This window comes from Rhamphochromis sp. 'chilingali' (assembly GCF_963969265.1).
Source record: "Rhamphochromis sp. 'chilingali' genome assembly, chromosome: 13".
NCBI classification, from domain to species: Eukaryota; Metazoa; Chordata; class Actinopteri; order Cichliformes; family Cichlidae; genus Rhamphochromis; species Rhamphochromis sp. 'chilingali'.
Genome location: NC_137940.1, coordinates 8200165 through 8220577, shown reverse-complemented (window position 1 = coordinate 8220577; position 20413 = coordinate 8200165). Strand labels below are relative to the sequence as shown.

The 20413-nt window shown below is 42.8% G+C and overlaps 1 protein-coding gene across 1 annotated transcript in view; it reads right to left on the bottom strand.

Annotated features, from left to right (window-relative positions):
• The window catches only part of afg2a (AFG2 AAA ATPase homolog A), a 108669-nt gene that overhangs the window by 17436 nt on the left and 70820 nt on the right, over window positions 1–20413 (bottom strand). The window contains exon 16 of the mRNA XM_080901727.1: window positions 1880–2044. Within this exon, the coding sequence (XP_080757853.1) occupies window positions 1880–2044 (165 nt within the window). The remainder of the gene's footprint in view (window positions 1–1879; window positions 2045–20413) is intronic.

The window sequence follows — 20413 nt, the reverse complement described above, 5'->3', positions numbered from 1 at the left end:
AAGGCTGAGTTGAGACACCCAAATTTCTGCTACCCGTGTCTGTGATCTCAATCTTTTGGTCACTACCCACAGCTTGTGGCTTTAGATGAAGATGGGAACAATGATCGGATAGTAAACTGACTGCTTCACTTTTTAAAAAGCGCTTTATGAATATTTAATTGGGTGCTTGAATTAGAAAGTACTGAAACTGAGTAGAAAGAGTATAAGCATAGCTCCATTCACTTCAACAGACTGGTAAAACATCCAGATTACTGCAGACACTGCACCAATTCATCTGTCAATTTTCTACTTTTTCTTCGACCAGAGACTTGAACTCCACTTCACTTCCAGTTACTCATTCCCATCCTGTTGTAGACACACCACCCTTTTCCATCAGAGAACCATGGCCTCAGGATTGAAGAGCTATTTCTTGTCCCAGCCATTTCACACTTCACTGCAAACCACCTGATTGTAAGCTAGAGGTTGTTGCTCAATTAAGGCAACAGAAGCACATGATCCACAAAAGTCTGACACGAAATCCTCAGTCCACGAGACACATAATAAACTTATGAACAGAACTGGTGGCAAGGGGCAGCCCTGGCTGTGTTTAACACCCACTGGGAATGATAACCATGCTCTTACAGTGGCTGGAAAGTGATGACCAAACAATCCCAACTCCAATCACCATTCTGCTAAAGCAGGGATAACCGAGCACCTTTTAAGACAGTTTCTCCTGAAAGGCTTGTTTGCTCTTGTGCGTGGTTGTTAATGTGTACTAGCAGTTTATGGAGTGAAGTGGGTGTTGTTTGAGCCATACACTGAAACCCTGAAGTTCTTAGACATTACCTGACTGAGATGCATTCAGAAAGAATGTCTGACTCAGTTGGTTTTGACATTAGCTGGTCTTTAATCTACCAGCTTTTTTGTGATGTTAGATTGTTTATGGCAAAGATGATTACACAGTGGATTTGTCCGGCCTTTGACATGCACTTTCCAAAGTGCACAGTGGGTAACTGCGACGTCTAGACCTGATTCTCCTCATATTGTCTTGACTTCATGTGTTAAATGAGCTTTAGCATACTGGAAACTTCATTTGCATGCATCTCAAATTATAGCTAAAGAAAAATTGCACGTAATAACACACAGTGGTATTAAGTGACAAACATTTTATTTCCTATCACGTCTATAACTTTTCAAGCTGAATTAAAGCAAAGTTTTACAATTAAGATTAAGATCTATAAACAGTATAAATTTGAAGGTCAAGAAAAAACAGGGATTTTTAAAAAAAATATCAAAAACTAGATCTTACATAGGAAACAGTTTATTTTGGCCAAATTGTGATGCACTGGTTTCACAATTTCTCAGAACTTGTGAGTTACTTGTGCCATGGAGAACAGCAGCAATTTCTCTGCTCGAGACAATGTGAATCACGCGGGAGACAAATGCAGGGAGACAAATCTGTTACACAAAGAACTGTTTGTACGATTTCTCCCGGTCTGCTGTGAGATCACGAGGGTGCTCTGTGACACAGTACAGACACGATGCAGACATCACAGAAAAGCACAGTAACATCTTTCTGCAATTCTGGCTACACTCACAATTTCTTATTACGTGCCAGAAGTAGTAAGAATGGTGTTGCAAAACAGCAATAAAGCATCGATTTCTAAGTCAAAGTTATTCTTTTAGTGGATTGAGTCTGACATGTGGTAGAGAGATGCAGATATCCAAACAATACAACCTGCTGGGTAACTGCATAATTTTTTTTTGTGTCCCAATTGTCAATTTTGGTAACTGGTAATTTCAAGAATTTTTGTGTGTTTGCAAAAGACATATTGTCCCCAACCAAAGAAGACCATAGTTGTGATTTTATGTGCATGCAAAAGATATTCCTAAAGCTCACCTCAGCTCCGGAATAATTGTTGGTCCGAGTCACCAGGTGGTCAAGAGACACATTTTCAGCAACAGGCATATTACGAAACTGCAGAGAAAATATTTCCTTTCGAGTACGCGCATCTGGAAGCGGCACGTAGACAATTCGGTCGAGGCGACCTGGACGCATCAGAGCCTGTGGGACAGAAAAAAGACAGACAGCATCTGTTTTAAGGTCATATTTCAAAAATTGCGACACATAAAGGGTTTTAAAAATGTTTTCAGCATTATTGCTTTATTTCAACAGTGTTTCCTTTGTACATTGCCATTCTTATGTCACAAAAATACTGTCATGACACTATGTTTCTGACCTTTGACCTTATTGCTGGTTGCTTGTTAAGCTGTGAAAAAATAGTTTAGTCCACTCCTGAAATAATTGTACACCTATTTAAACAGGACTATAAAGCAAATGCCTGATATACAAACTGTGAAATTTGAGATTTCCACTTCTGGCGTCAGCGTGGAGACAATCTCCCCGTTATCTGATAAACCTTCCACTTCCTACAGATCACATCTCTGTGACCCCAAAACAGTCCTTGAGTACCCAAAGCTGCCGCTGTCCCGCTTGTCAGACGTCATTAAGTGGCAGGCGCCTCTCAAACTCAGACAAGCAGACAGACTGACAAATATGTCCTGCCTCCATCTGCTGTCCTCAGCCAGGCCGTGACAAGCTGCAGTGTGGTAACCCATTTGACAAGCCAACTAGCTGAGGAGCAGTGGGTTTGGGAAAATAAATGAGCACAGTGTGAACTGGCATTTATTGGTAGCAATGGAATGAACTATAAACAGAAAACGAACATCAACTGAAACTCAAAGTTTCTTTGTTGCTATTCTCCTAAGAGTCAGTAAGTCCTGAAGGCCCTGGCTCTGAGCCAGACAGGCCACAGCGGGGCCAGACTCTGGCCTGTGGAGCCGAGACAGGAGATACTCACAGATGCAAGCCATACAGGAGGCCATGTCAGGAGTGATCAGTGAAGGTTGGAGGGACTGGACAAGCAGCCTTTGAACTGTTAGATACTGCGCTTCTACCTCTGCAACTCTCCTCTTTTACTTGCAAAGAATATGAGCATCTACTGTACGTCATGTCATCCTGTATGTTTGAGTAGGAGAACAGAACAATCAGCACATGCTACGAGTTCAGCTAACTAGTGCATAAGCACTCTGTGAATCTGGGTTTTAATAAGGTTGATATTTAACTCACTTAACAAGCAGAAATGCCAAACATCTGCAAAACCTATATTCCATAATTTAAAAAAAAGGGAACTCTAGGTGCATAGAATTTTCCAGCTTAAAAAAATGTAAGCAAAAAAAATCTTTTCTGCGTTTCATTTGAAGACCACCTGCTCGATAAGTGTCTTGGAGGAAATTTCAGGTTTGGAGTTTTGTTTTACGGTTTGCTATATTTCCCCTCTGGATAGCAAATTCCAGTTTACTGGGGTGATGGATAGTATCCCAGCCTTTTATCTACTGGTTTTCCTGTACATGTGTATGGAACATGAGAGGACAGAAACCGGAGACGAATGTTAGTAGCTACCTTTACGTATCCACAACAGAGTAATGGGTGACAAAGGAGCCGTGGCTCATGACAGCAAACGTTCTTGCTTTTCAGGTCTCTCGACTCTTACGCTTGATTACAGAAAGGTGGGTGGCTATCTGTGACGGTAGTGTAACAAAATGGATAGAGAGGAATAACACCACCCTCAATCGAAGCAGGAAAGGGGTGGCTGCTGCGGTGACATGCTGGGAGATAGATGGACGGATGGCTGGAGGGCTGCAGTATTAAATCAAAGATGTAAGGGCTTAAGGCCTAATAAGGTGCATCTGGCAAAGCAATTATAAAACAACACCTGTGGGATCAGGTTTGTTATTATGTTTCTTCCTGTGGGTTAACATATATTGTTGGTACAAAACTGTGCTCGAGGCGTGAGGTGATTGTAGTGGGAACTTTAATCTGTGATTGTTTGTCACAGCAAGTCAAGCCCGTTGCAGCACAGTATATTGCATTATGCAGAGGACGTGCCAGGGACACTTCCTGAGTTGCTCTCCCTGGAAGTATCGGGCGGCTGCATGCCAACACAAACCTGCTGACCCCGGACTAAATAACTCAGTCACTCCCACACACGCTGACAAACACATTCGCATATGCAAGCGTGCATGTAAGCACACATATATTCCAATAAACTCTCCTTGGACGGATCGTTTTAATTTCCGATCCATTTTCCTAGTGCAAAAACACCACTTTGCACTTTATCAGCTATTAATTCTCTCCGCACACATAATGGAGAAGTGCCTGTAGCTTCCAGGCACTCGGGCTCCGAGCGTTCCAAGACGCTCCCGAAAAAGCAGAGCCGACCCTCAGCTTTGAGACTGCTAAACTCATCTGACTGCCCTGGAGGGAAAGAAAGGCTTTTTTTCTTTCCTCCCAGCAAGAGCAGGGGGCCCATCCATCACTTAACAAGATATACTTCCTGTTCTCAAGGATCCGGGGGAGGTGGTGGTGGTGTGGAGGGAATAAGAGGAGGAGGAGGTAAGGAGGGGGGACCCCAAAAGACAAATACTTGGCTTGGCATGTCGGGCAAGCGTTGACGGGCTCTTTTCGTAATGGCATCATTCCACCTGAAGTCTTGGCTCCGTTGGCAGAAGGCAAGAAAAAAAAGGAGTCAGGCGAGGAGATGAGAGAGGAGAGGACAAAACCAGCCAGACCAGGGCACTCAGACAACCCACTTGAAAGGACAGCAGGACCAAAGCCCTGCAAACAAACACAGATAAGTGGTGTGGGAGACAGCAAACCACCACAGACAAAACCCAGTTGTATAAATTCTCTGCTGTTCTAACATGAGTCTGCATGACGGATTGCATCCACCTTGTTGCACCACTGACATGATAGGCATCATTACACACGAGCCATTAGTAATTAGAAATGCCCCTAGGTAAAAAATACCAACCACCTTTAAGTCAACACAGAACCATTTATATACCACTGAATCTAGCAGAGTGTGCACTGTGGACTTAACCTCAGCAAAATGTATGTTGCAACGCTGAGAAAGTTTGGAAAAACATGTGGATCAGTCAAGCTGATTAAAAAGCAAACCAAAAAAAGACAGAGAGAGACAAGAGAGAGAAAAAACTCATCCATGCTTTCTGCACCAAGTTTCACTGCCGATAACAACAGGAATCATTCCAAGGCATTGCAATCCTCCACATGAAGTGATTACCCCCTAATGACAGACAACTTCCTATCTGCGAAGGCCGGTACCTCTCCTTAACCAATGAGGAATGCTGGGAATCTTTTCCTTAGAGCGTTGTTCCTAAGCACATTCTTGGCCAGCTTCAATCTGACCCGCTCTGAGCTACGTCTACAAACTGTTTACAAACGGACGCCCCCGCAATTCAGGTGTCTTATTCTTAGATAGAAACTTAGACTTGGTGTGACTAAATCAAGATCAAGATCTGCTTTGTTACTCACGACGCCTTCAGATCAAATGAAAAACGAAATGAAACACTGGGTTTGTGAAACTGAACATGATGACTAAGTTCTTCCCTGCACATCTGGTGCTATCTCTGTTTTTCCAATAAGCTGTTTTCAGTGGCACTTTTTAAAATGTACAGCATGATAGCAGGCTGTCTGCATGAATGAGAGGTTTGCCTGAGGAGACATGAGTTGACTTTGTTGCCTGCCAGAAGGCATTTGCTGTATGTGGCTTCCTAACCTGTCAGTCTGCAATCCTTAGAGGCCTTGGTGAGTCATACCGACTCGGAGATGGGCCACCCTGGATTTATTCCGAGCACACACAAAACAGAAAATGCAGAAAGCACGATGGGAACACAGAGCTCACAGAAAGGTCAGCATTCAGACGCAGTAATCTTAGATACAATGCACTAGCCGAATACCAGTAAATGTTACAGACTGTCAGGTGTCACTGGTATTCTTAAAGTCAAGATTGCTGTTATATCTGTGAAAGTAACACAAAATTGGGAAGATGAAGATTTTTTGCAACAGCTGTGATTCAGTGGATGTCCTCTTTCAGAAAAATCTGGTTTACAAAGTCCCAGCTCAGGAGCAATTTCCACAAAAACACAAATCCAGAGCCAGTTTGTTTCTTTCACAGTTTTCAAGGGAGCTTCCTTTTACAGATGAGAGACCTACTGAGCCTCACATCGATTGTGCAACATGCATGAGTGGAAGACTGCGTGGCATCTGTGGCACTTCCGTGAAATGTGTTATGTTCTGATCCTTCCACAACATGCCAATCATTAATCAAAGTGCCTTACCTTTCACTTGCTAAAGTGCAAAAAGGGAAGGAATTCAGTCAGTCATACCTGGGTGTGTGGCATGTCACATGCAGCAGCAAGTCATTAAAAACACTGCACCAGTGTTTTGTGGACTGTACTATGTGCAAAAATCAGGCACCTATAACCTTAACGTACTGCAATGATTGCTAGAAGAGTTATAGTTATTTTATGGATATACATTTCCGTTGTTCAATTTATGGGAGAAGGAACGACTTCCTCTCATATTTCTACCACAAAGTGAACCTGACTTGGATTTTTTTTAACCACCTGGATTCAACATATTCCTTGTTGTTCCCACTAAACTCTTGCAGAGAGTGGCCTCATTGTATAAAAACCTCTCCAAGTATGTGAAAATACCCTTGAGCTTTATTTCGTCACTCTGATTTATGTCAGAGTACAAAACAAGCTATCAGCCGGTTCTGTTTTTCAAATCCTTCAAATCACGCAAATCCGATTTGCATCTACAGAACATTTTGCCCAAGCTTCCTTTCACAAAGGTGACATAATTCTGATCGAGGCCACGCTGTCTTCAGAGAGACACTGGACCTTCTTTATGTCAGTCTTGATTTCGACGTGAGAGAGGATCAGAGAGAACTGGAGCGGAGGGAAAGAGAGAGTAAATCAAGGAGAGAGGGGAGGGGACAGCAGAGCAGAGAGGGATGAGAATGACAGAGGAAGAAAGTAAGTATGCGGTGAGAGGTGGAGAGAGAGAGAGAGCGAAAGAGAGGAGTTGGCAACCGCTCAAAAACATGAGAGGCTTTCACTCTGGATTTTGCCCTTGAGTCAAACTTGCATCCGGCAGGCGAGGCCACCGTGTCCAAGAACCAAATAACTCTGCCGCTGTTAACCCCCGCTGTCTCACATACTCGTGCACAGCCAAGAGGAAGTAAAGATTTAGAGTTTTAAAATAAAGTATAAACCATTTGAGCAAGTAATATTTTCTTTTAGAGAATAAAAAAAATCATTTTTTATCACGGAAAAAGAAAGCCGTTCGGGACAAAAGACACTTTTTTGAAATATTTAAAGCATTTGACTCCAAAATACTGTATGAACTATAAACTTTTACTCTTAGGGCCGCACAGCATAATAAATCAAGACATTTTCATCAAAGATAACATTTATGACTTTTTATGCCACCAAATGGAAGTCATTACTTCCGTTTCTATAGCAGAAACTCATCTAATTTTACAATATTTGTATATAAAATCAGTGGTGATTGCACCTTACCTGTTGACAGAAATAACACCCTGTGCCTACAAGTGTGTAAATGGTGTATAGAATGTGTTCCTTCACAAAAGATCGTGGGTTGGGTTCCAATAACACTCACTAATCTGGGGTTTTGTTAAAAGCCTCAATGACTGTTTGAATGCTTGCATTTCTTGTCCTAAAGCACAGCTTTTTTAGAAATGCCCCAGAGCGCCCAGATTTCAGGAAATTAAATTAGTTTGCTGTTATTATCATAAAAAATGACCCAAATTTTCCTTAACACACAGGCAGATGGTGTTTTTTCTAGAGTGTTGTGATTTTAGATTTTTATTTTCTTTTTTAAATTTGTAAACCAAGCAGGAGGCTCAAAACCTAGAAACAGTGCAGTCATGTGCATGCACAGTGTAACTGGGCAAATAATTATTACAGAATTAGATATCCCACCTCTTTTACCTTTTATGTGCGTTGTGTAAGCAGGTAAAAGGGCCACGATCAGGGAAGGAAGGGGGTAAAGAAGTAGCAGCAGCTGTGTTGTTGCTTCCTTTGGGTTTAGAGGGTGGGGATGGGGGGTGGTGTCAGCCTTACACCCCTACAGCTGTCCTGGAGGTCCACGATTGTGTTGAAACTACACAAAATGGCCAGCCCTCACACCTCAATGAAAATAACACTCTTTTTGGAAGGAGTAGGTAGGCAAAGTAAGTGCATGTATGTGTGTGCGTCTGTGTGAATGAGTGGAGGTGGGGGCGGTAATTGTCAAGCAGAAAAAAAAGTGAAGAAAAGCAGAGGAAATAAGACCATGACCATGTTGAAAAGTCGGCTCATTGGAGCCCAAAATAAAAACGCAGTAAAGCGCCTGCCATAAAACACATGTATGTTTGCTTTACAAAGAGGCGTTTCCTGTGAGCTGTCCACAGTTCACAGTTCAGTTCTATGCAGCCTTGCCTTTGGTGTAAACTCATCAGGGTCTGGTTTCCATAATGTGTGAGCACCCTCCAAACTCCCTGGTCCAGTAGCTGCCTCAAACAAATCAGCAGCCACAGCCAATGAGCAATGTTTCCCTACAGACACTTTTTCTGGCGTAATCCATTTGTCTCAATCGTGGCTTTGAGCTTGCAAGTGCTACTGTCACCCTCTGGTAGACTGCTGGTATTCTTGTAGAACACATGCTTGTGTGTCCATGTGCGTATGGAGAAGGGCCATCCAACAGACACAGCCAACAACAACAACTTAAACCTGCTGATTGCAGCACCACTATAAAATCTGAAACTGTGCCATCGCCCCAAGTTAGCCATATATAAAAAGGTAAATCACTGAAAAGCAAATACAACACATTCAGTAAAGAATTTGTGCAGTCTTCATAGTAAGACTGAAGTGATTATTTGATGGAGACATTTATCCACTCATCGTGCAAATAAAGACTCACTTTAATGTCATAGATTAAGAAGATTTTCTTTCTCACATTTCACATCCACTCACTGTTTGTTTATACATCACTCTGCATTTAATTACGAATTACTATTAATCTCTGGCTCTCTTTCACAGCATATCTTTTGTCCCGTCTCCCTCCCTTCACCCTCAACTGGTCACTGCATGCCTGCCTCTCCATCAGCCTGGATCTGCCTGAGGTTTCTTCCTGTTAAAAGGGAGTTTTTCCTTCCCACTATCGCCAAAGTGCTTGCTCAGAAGGGGGTCATCTGATTGATGAGATTTCTCTATAATATTGCAGGTGCAGGGTGTTTACCTAACAATATCAAGTGCCCTGAGGCGACTGTTGTTGTGATTTGGTGCTATATAAATAAAACTGAACTGAATTAAAATTAAAGGCAGTCAAGAACGGCAGATGCAAAGATGTTTCACAGAATTTCCCATTAAAACTAAAACATATCTATAAAGAATTTCATGAGCTGCTTAAATATCCTCTACAGAGGTTAAGTACAGTGGGGCAAAAAAGTATTTCGTCAGCCACCGATTGTGCAAGTTCCCCCACTTAAAATGATGACAGAGGTCAGTAATTTGCACCAGAGGTACACTTCAACTGTGAGAGACAGAATGTGAAAAAAAAATCCATGAATTCACATGGTAGGATTTGTAAAGAATTTATTCGTAAATTAGAGTGGAAAATAAGTATTTGGTCACCTCAAACATGGAAAATCTCTGGCTCTCACAGACCTGTAACGTCTTCTGTAAGACGCTTTTCTGTCCCCCACTCGTTACCTGTATGAATGGCACCTGTTTGAACTCATCATCTGTATAAAAGACACCTGTCCACAGCCTCAAACAGTCAGACTCCAAACTCCGCCATGGCCAAGACCAAAGAGCTTTCGAAGGACACCAGGAAAAGTATTGTAGACCTGCACCAGACTGGGAAGAGTGAATCTACAATAGGCAAGCAGCTTGGTGTGAAAAAACCAACTGTGTGAGCAATCATCAGAAAATGGAAGACATACAAGACCACTGATAATCTCCCTCGATCTGGGGCTCCACGCAAGATCTCATCCCGTGGGGTCAAAATGATCATGAGAACGGTGAGCAAAGATCCCAGAACCACACGGGGGGACCTGGTGAATGACCTGCAGAGAGCTGGGACCAAAGTAACAAAGGTCACCATCAGTAACACACTACAACGGCAGGGAATCAAATCCCGCAGTGCCAGACGTGTTCCGCTGCTGAAGCCAGTGCATGTCCAGGCCCGTCTGAAGTTTGCCAGAGAGCACATGGATGATACAGCAGAGGATTGGGAGAATGTCATGTGGTCAGATGAAACCAAAGTAGAACTTTTTGGTATAAACTCAACTCGTCGTGTTTGGAGGAAGAAGAATACTGAGTTGCATCCCAAGAACACCATACCTACTGTGAAGCATGGGGGTGGAAACATCATGCTATGGGGCTGTTTTTCTGCCAAGGGGACAGGACGACTGATCCGTGTTAAGGACAGAATGAATGGGGCCATGTATCGTGAGATTTTGAGCCAAAACCTCCTTCCATCAGTGAGAACTTTGAAGATGAAACGAGGCTGGGTCTTCCAACATGACAATGATCCAAAACACACCGCCCGGGCAACAAAGGAGTGGCTCCGTAAGAAGCATTTGAAAGTCCTGGAGTGGCCTAGCCAGTCTCCAGACCTCAACCCCATAGAAAATCTGTGGCGGGAGTTGAAAGTCCGTGTTGCTCGGCGACAGCCCCAAAACATCACTGCTCTCGAGAAGATCTGCATGGAGGAATGGGCCAAAATACCAGCTACTGTGTGTGCAAACCTGGTAAAGACCTATAGTAAACGTTTGACCTCTGTTATTGCCAACAAAGGTTATGTTACAAAGTATTGAGTTGTATTTTTGTTATTGACCAAATACTTATTTTCCACCCTGATTTACGAATAAATTATTTACAAATCCTACCATGTGGATTCATGGATTTTTTTTTCACATTCTGTCTCTCACAGTTGAAGTGTACCTCTGGTGCAAATTACTGACCTCTGTCATCATTTTAGGTGGGGGAACTTGCACAATCGGTGGCTGACTAAATACTTTTTTGCCCCACTGTATGTGGCTGAGGATAAAAACATCTTATTGCACCCCCTACCTAAATACACGCATGTAGAAACATGCATCTGTAGAAAAACTCCATCTGCAGCATGCAGCAACACTTACACACCTCACACATCCCCATCCTGCACACATACACGGAGGCCCCACTTGCGCGGAGAGACAGACTGCAGGTGCCAGGCCCACCTCAGGGTCCCTGCCGGGCTCTCGTTAGGCCTGGTGCCATTCAGGCGGCTCCTAACACGCAACCCTGAGTGCTTTGTGTTTCTCTGACAGCCCCTGTCGTCCTCTGGATGTAGTGGTGAAAAAAAAGGAAAAGAGGAAAACTTCAGAGATTAGTGCTTTGAAGAACTTGACAGAGAGTCACTGTATGGCCTTGTACAGTTTTAAAGGAGTATGACAGTTTTGTTTGACTCATTTGCAACAAAAAATATCATAGTCTCTAACATTACTGTTATTTACACATTTTTTTCAAAGAATGGCATATATATCACTCCCAAAAGAATTAACATTTACTTGTTGGGGTATAAAGTTGCTTTAGATAAGAAAGAAAATGACCACTGATATTCCATCGTGTCTTTTTAATGCTTAACATTCACACAGTTGCATGCAACCTTCTTTGGAGCCCTTTTAGGAATTTTACATTGGTTACGCTGCCGATTTTTCACAGCAAAAAGGGGCTTACCGGTAATAGAAAAAAAGCAACAAAACAAAGAATATCTGTAACACCAAATTGTATTTATTATTAGAAATGTAAACTCTTCTGGTGTTAAAAACAGTCCCTCTTTATTATCAAGTTAAACCAAACCAGAACCCTAATCCTAAATGGGTCATTGGTACATGATAGGAATTCAAGGCTTTTCAAATAAGATTATAAATGATCCAAAAGAAGACTTAGACAAAAAAAAAACTTTGAAGAAAGAAATCATGTTTTCATAAACATCAGTACCAGCATCACCAGCTTCACACTTAATACCACGATCATAGTTATTTCCACCTCCATCATCTCTATCGCCCCAATCATCCACAACCTCATGAGTCCCTGCAACGGAAGAGATAGCTTCTCCCACAACGACCTGTTTGCAACTGCACTCTATGCTTAAAAACAAAAGGCTTTATACTCCTTTATAAGTGTGCACGCACGAGTTCACAAAAACTCACACACAGAGAATTTAATGCTCACATATGCTGCCACTTGCAGATACTTAACAAAGAGAAAAACATAAACAGGCACATTGCTGAGTGACAGACTCGACTCAGCCAGATCAGTTTCCACTTCCGTGAAATCTAAACATTAGCTTGTTTACCCTGATCCTGAGCTGAGGCTGGGCCTGGGTGAGAGAGCCGAGTGTGTGTCTCTACCTCTTAGTGTGTGAGCGTAGGTCCACAGAAGACAAGAAACAGGGGGACATGCTATCAGAGACAATACCTCAAAGGTGGAGGAAGACGGAGAATAAAACAAAACAAAAGAACAAAAACAGTATACAGCTATTCCCTCTAATATTATGTAACCCATGATGTCTATTACATAGCTGTCAGGGGAGAGCAAACTGTAGAGTAAAAGCTGTGCTTATAGGGTTGGTTAGAAACTTTATTAGGTATGCTTTGCTATTACTGGACTGCACCTCCTTTTGCCATCACAACTGCCTTAAGTCTTCATGGAAAACAACGAGGTGCCGGAAACGTTCCTCAGAGATTTAGGTCCATATCGAAATGAGAGCATCACAGAGTTGCTGCAGATTTGTTGGCTGCACATGCACAATGATCTCCCGTTCCACCGCAACCCAAAAATGCTCTATTGGATCGCGATCTGGTGACTGTGGAGGGGATTTGAGTGCAATTAACTCATAGTCACGCTGAAGAAACATGTTTAACAAGTTTAACACGTTTTGGCTTTGTGACATGCTGTGATGTGCTGCTGGAAGCAGCCATCAGAGGATGGATACACTGTGGTCATACAGAAAGGGAAATAGCCAGCAACAACACTTAGGTAGGCTGTGGAATTTACACGATGCTCAGTTGCACCACCAATAGCAGCCTGAACCACTGATACAAGGCAGGATGGATGGATGGATGGATGTTTGCCATGGCAAGGTCCCTACAATACAAATGTTACAGCAGAAATCAAGACTCATCAGACCAGGAAACTGTTCTAATCTTTACCACTTTTGGCAAGTCTATGTAGCAGTCTGGGCATTCTCCTCTGACCTCAGCAAGGCATCTTCGTCCATATAACTCAATGGATATTTACTCTTTTTTGGACCATTTAGAATTTAGAGATAAAGTCAACCCCTCAAACTCATTGTAGTACTCCTCACATCAATCCAGAACATTTCTTGCTTTGCGGTAGAGTGCATTATCCTGCAGAAAGAGGCCACAGCCATCAGGGAATATCATTTTCATGAGAGGGTGTACATGGTCCAGAGTAATGCTTAAGTAGGTGGTTCACGTCAAAGTAACATCCACATGGATGGGAGCACCCAAGGTTTCCCAGCAGAACATTGCCCAAAGCATTACACTGCCTCCAGTGGCTTCTCTTTGTCCCATAGTGCAACCTGGTCCCAGGTGTTCCCCAAGTAAGTGACCAACACATACCCTGCCAGCCACGTGACGTAAAAGAAAACGTGATTCGTCAGACCAAGCCAACTTCTTCTGTTGCTCCGTTGTCCAGTTCTGATGATCACAGGCCCATTTTGGCAGACCACACTTCACTCCCCACATACATCAGTGAGCCTTAGACGCCCATGACCCGTCGCTGGTTTCTCATTGTTTCTTCACTTTTAATAGATACTGACCATTGCAAACTGGGAACACGGCTGCAGGAGATGCTCTAACCCAGTTTTCAAGGTATCACAACTGAACCCTTGTCAAACTCGCTCAAATCCTTATGTTTGCCTATTTTTTCTGCTTGTAACACATAAACTTTGAGGACAAAAAGTTTACTTGCTCCCACTGAATCCCACTCGCTAACAGGCGAGTGGTAAAGAGATAATCAGTGTTATTCACCTCACCTGTCAGTGGCCATAACGTTATGCCTGATTTGTGTAGTATAGATATATTACAACGAAAGAAATATCCTCTGACAAGCATATTAGAAGCTCTTGCACAAAACTTCTTTACAAAGTGTTAATCTGGGCTGATCTACAGAAGTAACTTGCTGGTTTTCAAGCAAAGTCAACAGTTAGTTGATTCATTATAGGTGACCTGAGATGATGGGCCTTCTAAGCCTAGGCAACTATGAAGAGGTTAATATTATAACAAAGTTTAGATCCAACTCGTAACCTAAAACTCACGCAAGAGTTTTATTATGAATTTATATTATATTATTATTATGCGCAATTTTATTACTTAAACTGCATGTTTAATAGTTTTAGCTATAGAAAACCCAATTTTGCTGAGTTTCTGTTTATCACTACATTTCCTACAAAGTACAGTAAACAAACAAACCAAAAAATATAATGACTACAAAATGCTTAATGCTGTTTCCTTCAAAAAAGTACCAGTTCCTTTATAACATATTTGTGTAGTGTTTTTCAGGGTACTCTTGCTTGTTCCAAGCATGAACTTTACTACAGCGTCTTACTTTTATCAGATTAAGATGAAGGCCTTTCTTGTGGGCATCAGTTCTTCTTGTTGCTCGGTAAGCGCCTCTCTGAATAACACCAGGAGCTTCCCTGATGACACCGTATGGAGGATAATCTAAATATTCAACGTGCCTGAAACCTGTGCACAGTACAGTAAATTATTTATTTAAGGTAACACTTGAATAGACCACCTTGATGGCACCAGTATGAGAACTTATTATCCAACTGCAAACCTTCCATATACATAACTTCATATGTATGAAGGTAATAATAATAAAAACAAGAAGAAAAAGAATCCTTTATTGCCTTTATGTGTTCACATATAACGAAATTTTGTTTGATATCTATATAAATGCATACATACATACACACAACCAACACTATAAAACATTTGAATGCACACTATTCACATGTGCAGGTGTGCAGAATAAAAATGTGCAGAAAGTTACAGATAGAATTTAGATGGATTTCATAGCTCTGGGGAAGAAGCTGCCTCTCAGTCTGGTGGTGCGTGTTTGTATGTTCCTGTACAGCTTTGGAGAAGGAAGCGGTATATGCAGTCCATTGCCAGGGGAGGTGGGGTCGGCAGCGATACGTCTAGTCTTCTTCTGGATCCATCCAGTGTGTAAGGAGTCCAGATGTGGGAGTGGACTTCCCACAATCCCCTGTGCTGTTTTCAGAAAGTTCTCCCAGCCAAGTTCTTTCTGTCTTGTGGTGTGCAGCTGCCGTCATACTAAGCCAGAGGATGCTTTCCATTGTGGCTCGGAAGAAATTCACAACCAGCAAAACAGAGTCTGGTCGGTTTTAGCTTCCTGTGGAAAAATAGCTTTTGTTGGGCTTTTTTCACCAGGTGCAATGTGTTGAGCAACCAGGTCAGGTCAGATGTTATGTGGAGACCCAAGAACTTGATGCTGTCCAGATGCTCTACTGCCTCCCTGTGTATGAGGACAGGAGCGTTTCCTTTCTTCCTGGATGTCCTGCTATCCACAATGAGCTCCTTGGTCTTGTTGGTGTTCAGGATGCACCACTGTGTCAGGTGTTGGATCTCCTCTCTATAATGAGTCTCATCATTGTCTGATATGAGACCCACCATGGTGGTATCATCCACAAACTCCACAACTGTTAATGAAGTGAGTGGCAGAACAATCATGAGTAAAGAGAGTAAATAGGGTCGGGCTGAGCACACAGCCCTGTGGAGTGCCTGTGTTCAGGATCAGTGTGGAAGATGTCCAGCTCCCCACTCGCACCACCCAAGGCCTGTCGGAGAGGAAATCCCTGATCCGGTGGTAAAGTGATGTCGACAGGCCCAGGTTATTAAGCTTCAGAGCCAGCTTATCCGGGATCACTGTGTTGAAATCCAAGCTGAAGTCAACAAATAGCATCCTAAGATAAGAGTTTGGATGTTTGAGGTTGGTCAGGGCTGATTGCAGTGCTGTTGAGACAGCATCTTCTGTTGAACAGTTCCACCTGCATGCAAACTGATGGCTGTCCAGACCAACAGGGATGATGTTGTTGATGTGCTTCAGAACGTGCTTCATAATTACTGTTGTCAGGGCGATGGGGTGATAATCGTTGAGGCAAGAGAGAGCTGATCTTTTTGGTACAAGCTCAATGATAGAGGATGTTAGGGAGACGCACGATAATGTTTGCAGCTGTGCAGCAGGACTTGTTTATGTATAGCGCTAAATCTCCGCCTTTGCATTTAGCTAAAGCTGCAGTCCCATCTGCTCAAACAGAGAGTACCTGTCTCCTCCACCGGGATGTTGTTATCCCGCCAGGTCTCTGCAACAATCGCCACACAGCTGTCCATCCTGCATGAGATGATCCTTAGCCGAAACTTGTCTGTTTTCTTGGCGAATGACTGAGCATTAGCGAGGAAGAGACTGGGAAAAGCCGGTCTGTGTGGGTTAGCATGTGGCTGAATGCGCAGGCTGCTCCTCTTACTCCATTTTTGTTTGTGATGTCTCCTCCGTCTCTTAGGCCCCAAATGGGGGATTGCCGGTACATTTTCCCAGTGTCCCACAATTCAGGCCTTCCATACTGTATTAATGCTGTCTACAACACCACATAAAATCCATGATTTTCTGTCATAACTTATTTGCATCACTAAGCAACATACTGGCATACGGTCTTCTAATTTGGCATGTCTTTAAAGGAAAAAAAAAAGTTTGTGGATGAATTTTTTTTTTTTTTTTCTTCTTAGAGAGGCTCACCTCTACTCATAGAATTACAGTTGGTTACCAATACTTAATTTTACGTCGAGCCTGGCAACCAATCAATCTGTTTCAGAAGGGCAGACAAGAGTAAAACTAGGGTGTTATTTACAGATGGCAGAAAGAGGTGGTGTAGTAACGTATAATATGAAAAAAATATTTTAAACATAAAAGCCTGTTAACATAATTTAATAGACCCTTAAAACAAATGAACGTGTATGAGTTTAATTTGGTCACTTTGATGTTATATTTATATCATTTTCTGCTAGATTTGGATTCTTTGCAGTGACAAATAGCTATATATTTGCCTTAAATATATAATCTTAAAAATCTCATTAAGTTAGCCAATTCCCCTGAAAATGATGTGGCTTTCCTAAAGTTATTTATAGCATTTGAGTACAGTTGAACCACATCCTGCTTTTATGTACTACTGCAATATGCACAATAAGAGCTGTGCGCTAAATCTAATCTACAACATCAGGGCAATTAGCCACCTACTGCAGGAGATAACAAGACAGGGAAAGGGGGAGGGAGGGAGAAAAAAATCCCCCACCCAGCATGTGAAAACCTGTGTCAGATTTCACCACAGACAAGGTCACCCGCTCTTGGTCTTGCCTCAATGCCCTGGCTTGGTAACCAGATCCCATGCAGGATGGCGACAAACCTGTTTCTGTTATAGGAGAGGTGCCCACTTGGCTGATTATGTTTGCAAAAACTTTACACTTTTATTTTTTTCCGCCTTGTTTTTCTTTACACCCAACCTTCAATTTACCTGTACAGGGATCTGAGGAGTTGAGCATAACTTTGTACAGCTGTGAACACCCTGGGAACACTTTACACACACTTGTGGATACAAACACCAAAAAGAAGAGAAAGAAAGAAAAATCTTGTTTTAATTCTAGAGCCAAAGCATCATCATCGGTGTTATGCTACACAGCCAAGTTAACACTTGGTATGTTTGTAATTGTGCTGCCTATGAAACTGCACTGTAATCCCTTCCAGCTGCCTCCCTCACTCACCCATCCACCTTCCTCTTCCCCTCCTCTTCCCTTTCAGAGAAACTGTAGCTGAGTATGTTTTCCATGGGCCCTGGTGGATTCATCCTGTTGACAGCGCCAAGCCTTTTATGCATCGAAAACACAGTATTCCCTTTCAGGTGAAGAGACGATGGAAGGGAGAAGGGGAGCTGGGTTGTGGGAGGTAGTGGTGGTGGGGGAAGCCAAGGACGGTCCCTACAACAGACCTCAAACTTCAAAATCTTGGTCCTCATCTCTTCACAAAAAGAGAGTGAGAGACAGACAGTGAGAAGGGAGGGGGGTGAGGGATCAAGACAAGAAGAAGGGGAGGCAGGAGAGGAGGAGGGAGGGTAGAAAAAAAAAACAACGGCACAAAGGAGTGCGTAATTAAGACAGGAAATGGGAGAAGAGAGGAGGGCTCTGGGGGCTTTCAGAAAGAGGCTGGCTGGGGTCGCTTTTCCAGAGAACGGAGGAGTGGGGCTGATACCCGAGCTGTCTGAATGGAAATCAGATAATCTGTTAACACAAGGCATGGCCCAGATCCTGCCTGCAGACTGACATGGATAGGCCAGTTCCTGTTCCAATCCGCTGCTGTGGCACAAAGTGTTGCCAAGGCAACCAGCTGTTCCAGCCAAACTTTGCTTTCTCTCCGAGCCGGCGGCAAAAACGACAGGTGGGGCTACAAGGCTAGTAGAAGCAGCTCTGAGGTGCTTGTGAAAACATAAAGCTGGTTCAGTGGTGAGAAGACACGGTGGTAGGAATTTAACCATGCACAAGAAATTCTGCTGCAGTGACCCACCCCTCCAAAAAAAAAAAGAGAGAAAAAAATAATTTGACGGACATGCGTTGGGCAGGTGAAGCATCGGGCAAAATAAAGATATTACATTTCTTGCCCGGCTGGTGGAATTTCACTTTGTACCACAGAAAAGAAGGAGAAAAAGAAAAAAGCACCAGAAATAAAATTCTAATTTGCCTTATTGTATTCTGATATTTTTCTACTTATTGTGTGGATGTGGTATTGACCATAATCTGACTGATCTGTGTAAATTCATTACAGGTTATGCATCATAAAAATGAATTGTTTCTGCTCCCAGTTTCATTTATTCATTTGAGACATAATGCCAACTCGATTTTTGGTGCCAAAGAATACTAAATCTCATATTACTCCACATAATGGGTAACACAGAGCAAAGTTTTTTATGGAATCGTCAGATGGGTGGCTCAGTACGAGTAACTGCATTGAGCTGAGATTTGAAAATTATTACTAGGACAGAAAAAACCTCTGACCATTCAAACCTACTGAAAAAGCACGTTGACTTAATGCTGCTCTGATCAGTGCAGGCTGCTATCGCTGTCAACTAGCCAAATTGTCCCATCTGGTTAAAAGATTACATTTTGAGCATGTCTTTTGCTCCTAATTCAAACACATTCTACATTTACACAGTCCGAAACACTACAGACAACTCCTCAGCCAAATTCAACAGTCTCCCTTTTCCACACTTTCCTAAATAGAAAAGTTTACAACTTCATGCTCATTTACATTTTTGTGTGCTTTGTCACAGTATCCTTTGCTGCTGCTCTGAAAAAGGGCCAAAACCAACTGATCTACCAAACAGTGGTGTTGGTCCCAATGAGGTGTTAGGATCAGACTCTCCCAGCAGCACTATAAAAGTGTTATTTACAATGATTTGTACAACTTTATAGATTCCCCCGAAGGTGAATAGGAGGCCAAGGCTCTAAATCAAAGCCGGATAAAGATAGCTATTTCAACCTTTTTTCAATCTGAACCAAGCTCATATTTTAGTGTGGCGACTTAACAACAAGAAGGAACAAATCTCAGGCAATAAAGCCCTACCGCTAGACTTGCGTTGTTTCCCCAGACTTCTCTTTGATTATCAAATATCTGAGCAGAAGGAGATGAAGGGGGGAAAAAAACGAAGAAAATACACCTCCTACAGGACCTCCACCTCTGCCCCCACTTCAAGAGCAAGGCGGTGCGACATGCAGTGGCGTACCACAGCTCAAACTTCCCCTTCCTCTTGAGGGGAAGCCATTTTATTGTGTTCCACTGAGATAATTGCCAATCCCTTAAATGAAAGGGTTTTCTCAGTCCTCTGGTAATTACTAGATACGCAGCAAGGGTCTGGTGAAGGAGGGGGGAGGTAGAAAAAAAGAGAGAGAAGAAAACATGACAGGCAGGTATTAAAATTCAATGGGTGGGGCAGGAAGGAAGTCGAGAGAGGGATGTGTTGAAACAGAGAGAATGAGGGAGGGCTAGAGGGAGGGAGGCTTGTTGTGCTGCTGTAGCCTCCGTTTTGGGGTTGAGGAAGGACATGTTTATGGTCTGAGGGTTGGGCCTATTTTTTTGATCCGGCAGTGCAATCCTGTGCCAAGTGCCAAAGACACATCTGCTTCTGGGCAATCTCTTGCCATAGTAAGGTGATTTATGTGGTGATCGCTGACCTCTTTTCCTAAATCACTGATCTTTTTTTTTTTTCTCAGAGCTTCTCATCAAATTCAGAGCAGCTGAGTTGAGCTGAATAACGCTTTCAGACAGCACAAATTACACACTGCACTTCCTCTTCAGTGTGTTGAGGAATGTCTCTTAGCGATGATGGAGAGATTGAAAACCAAAGCAAAGCGTAACTGCA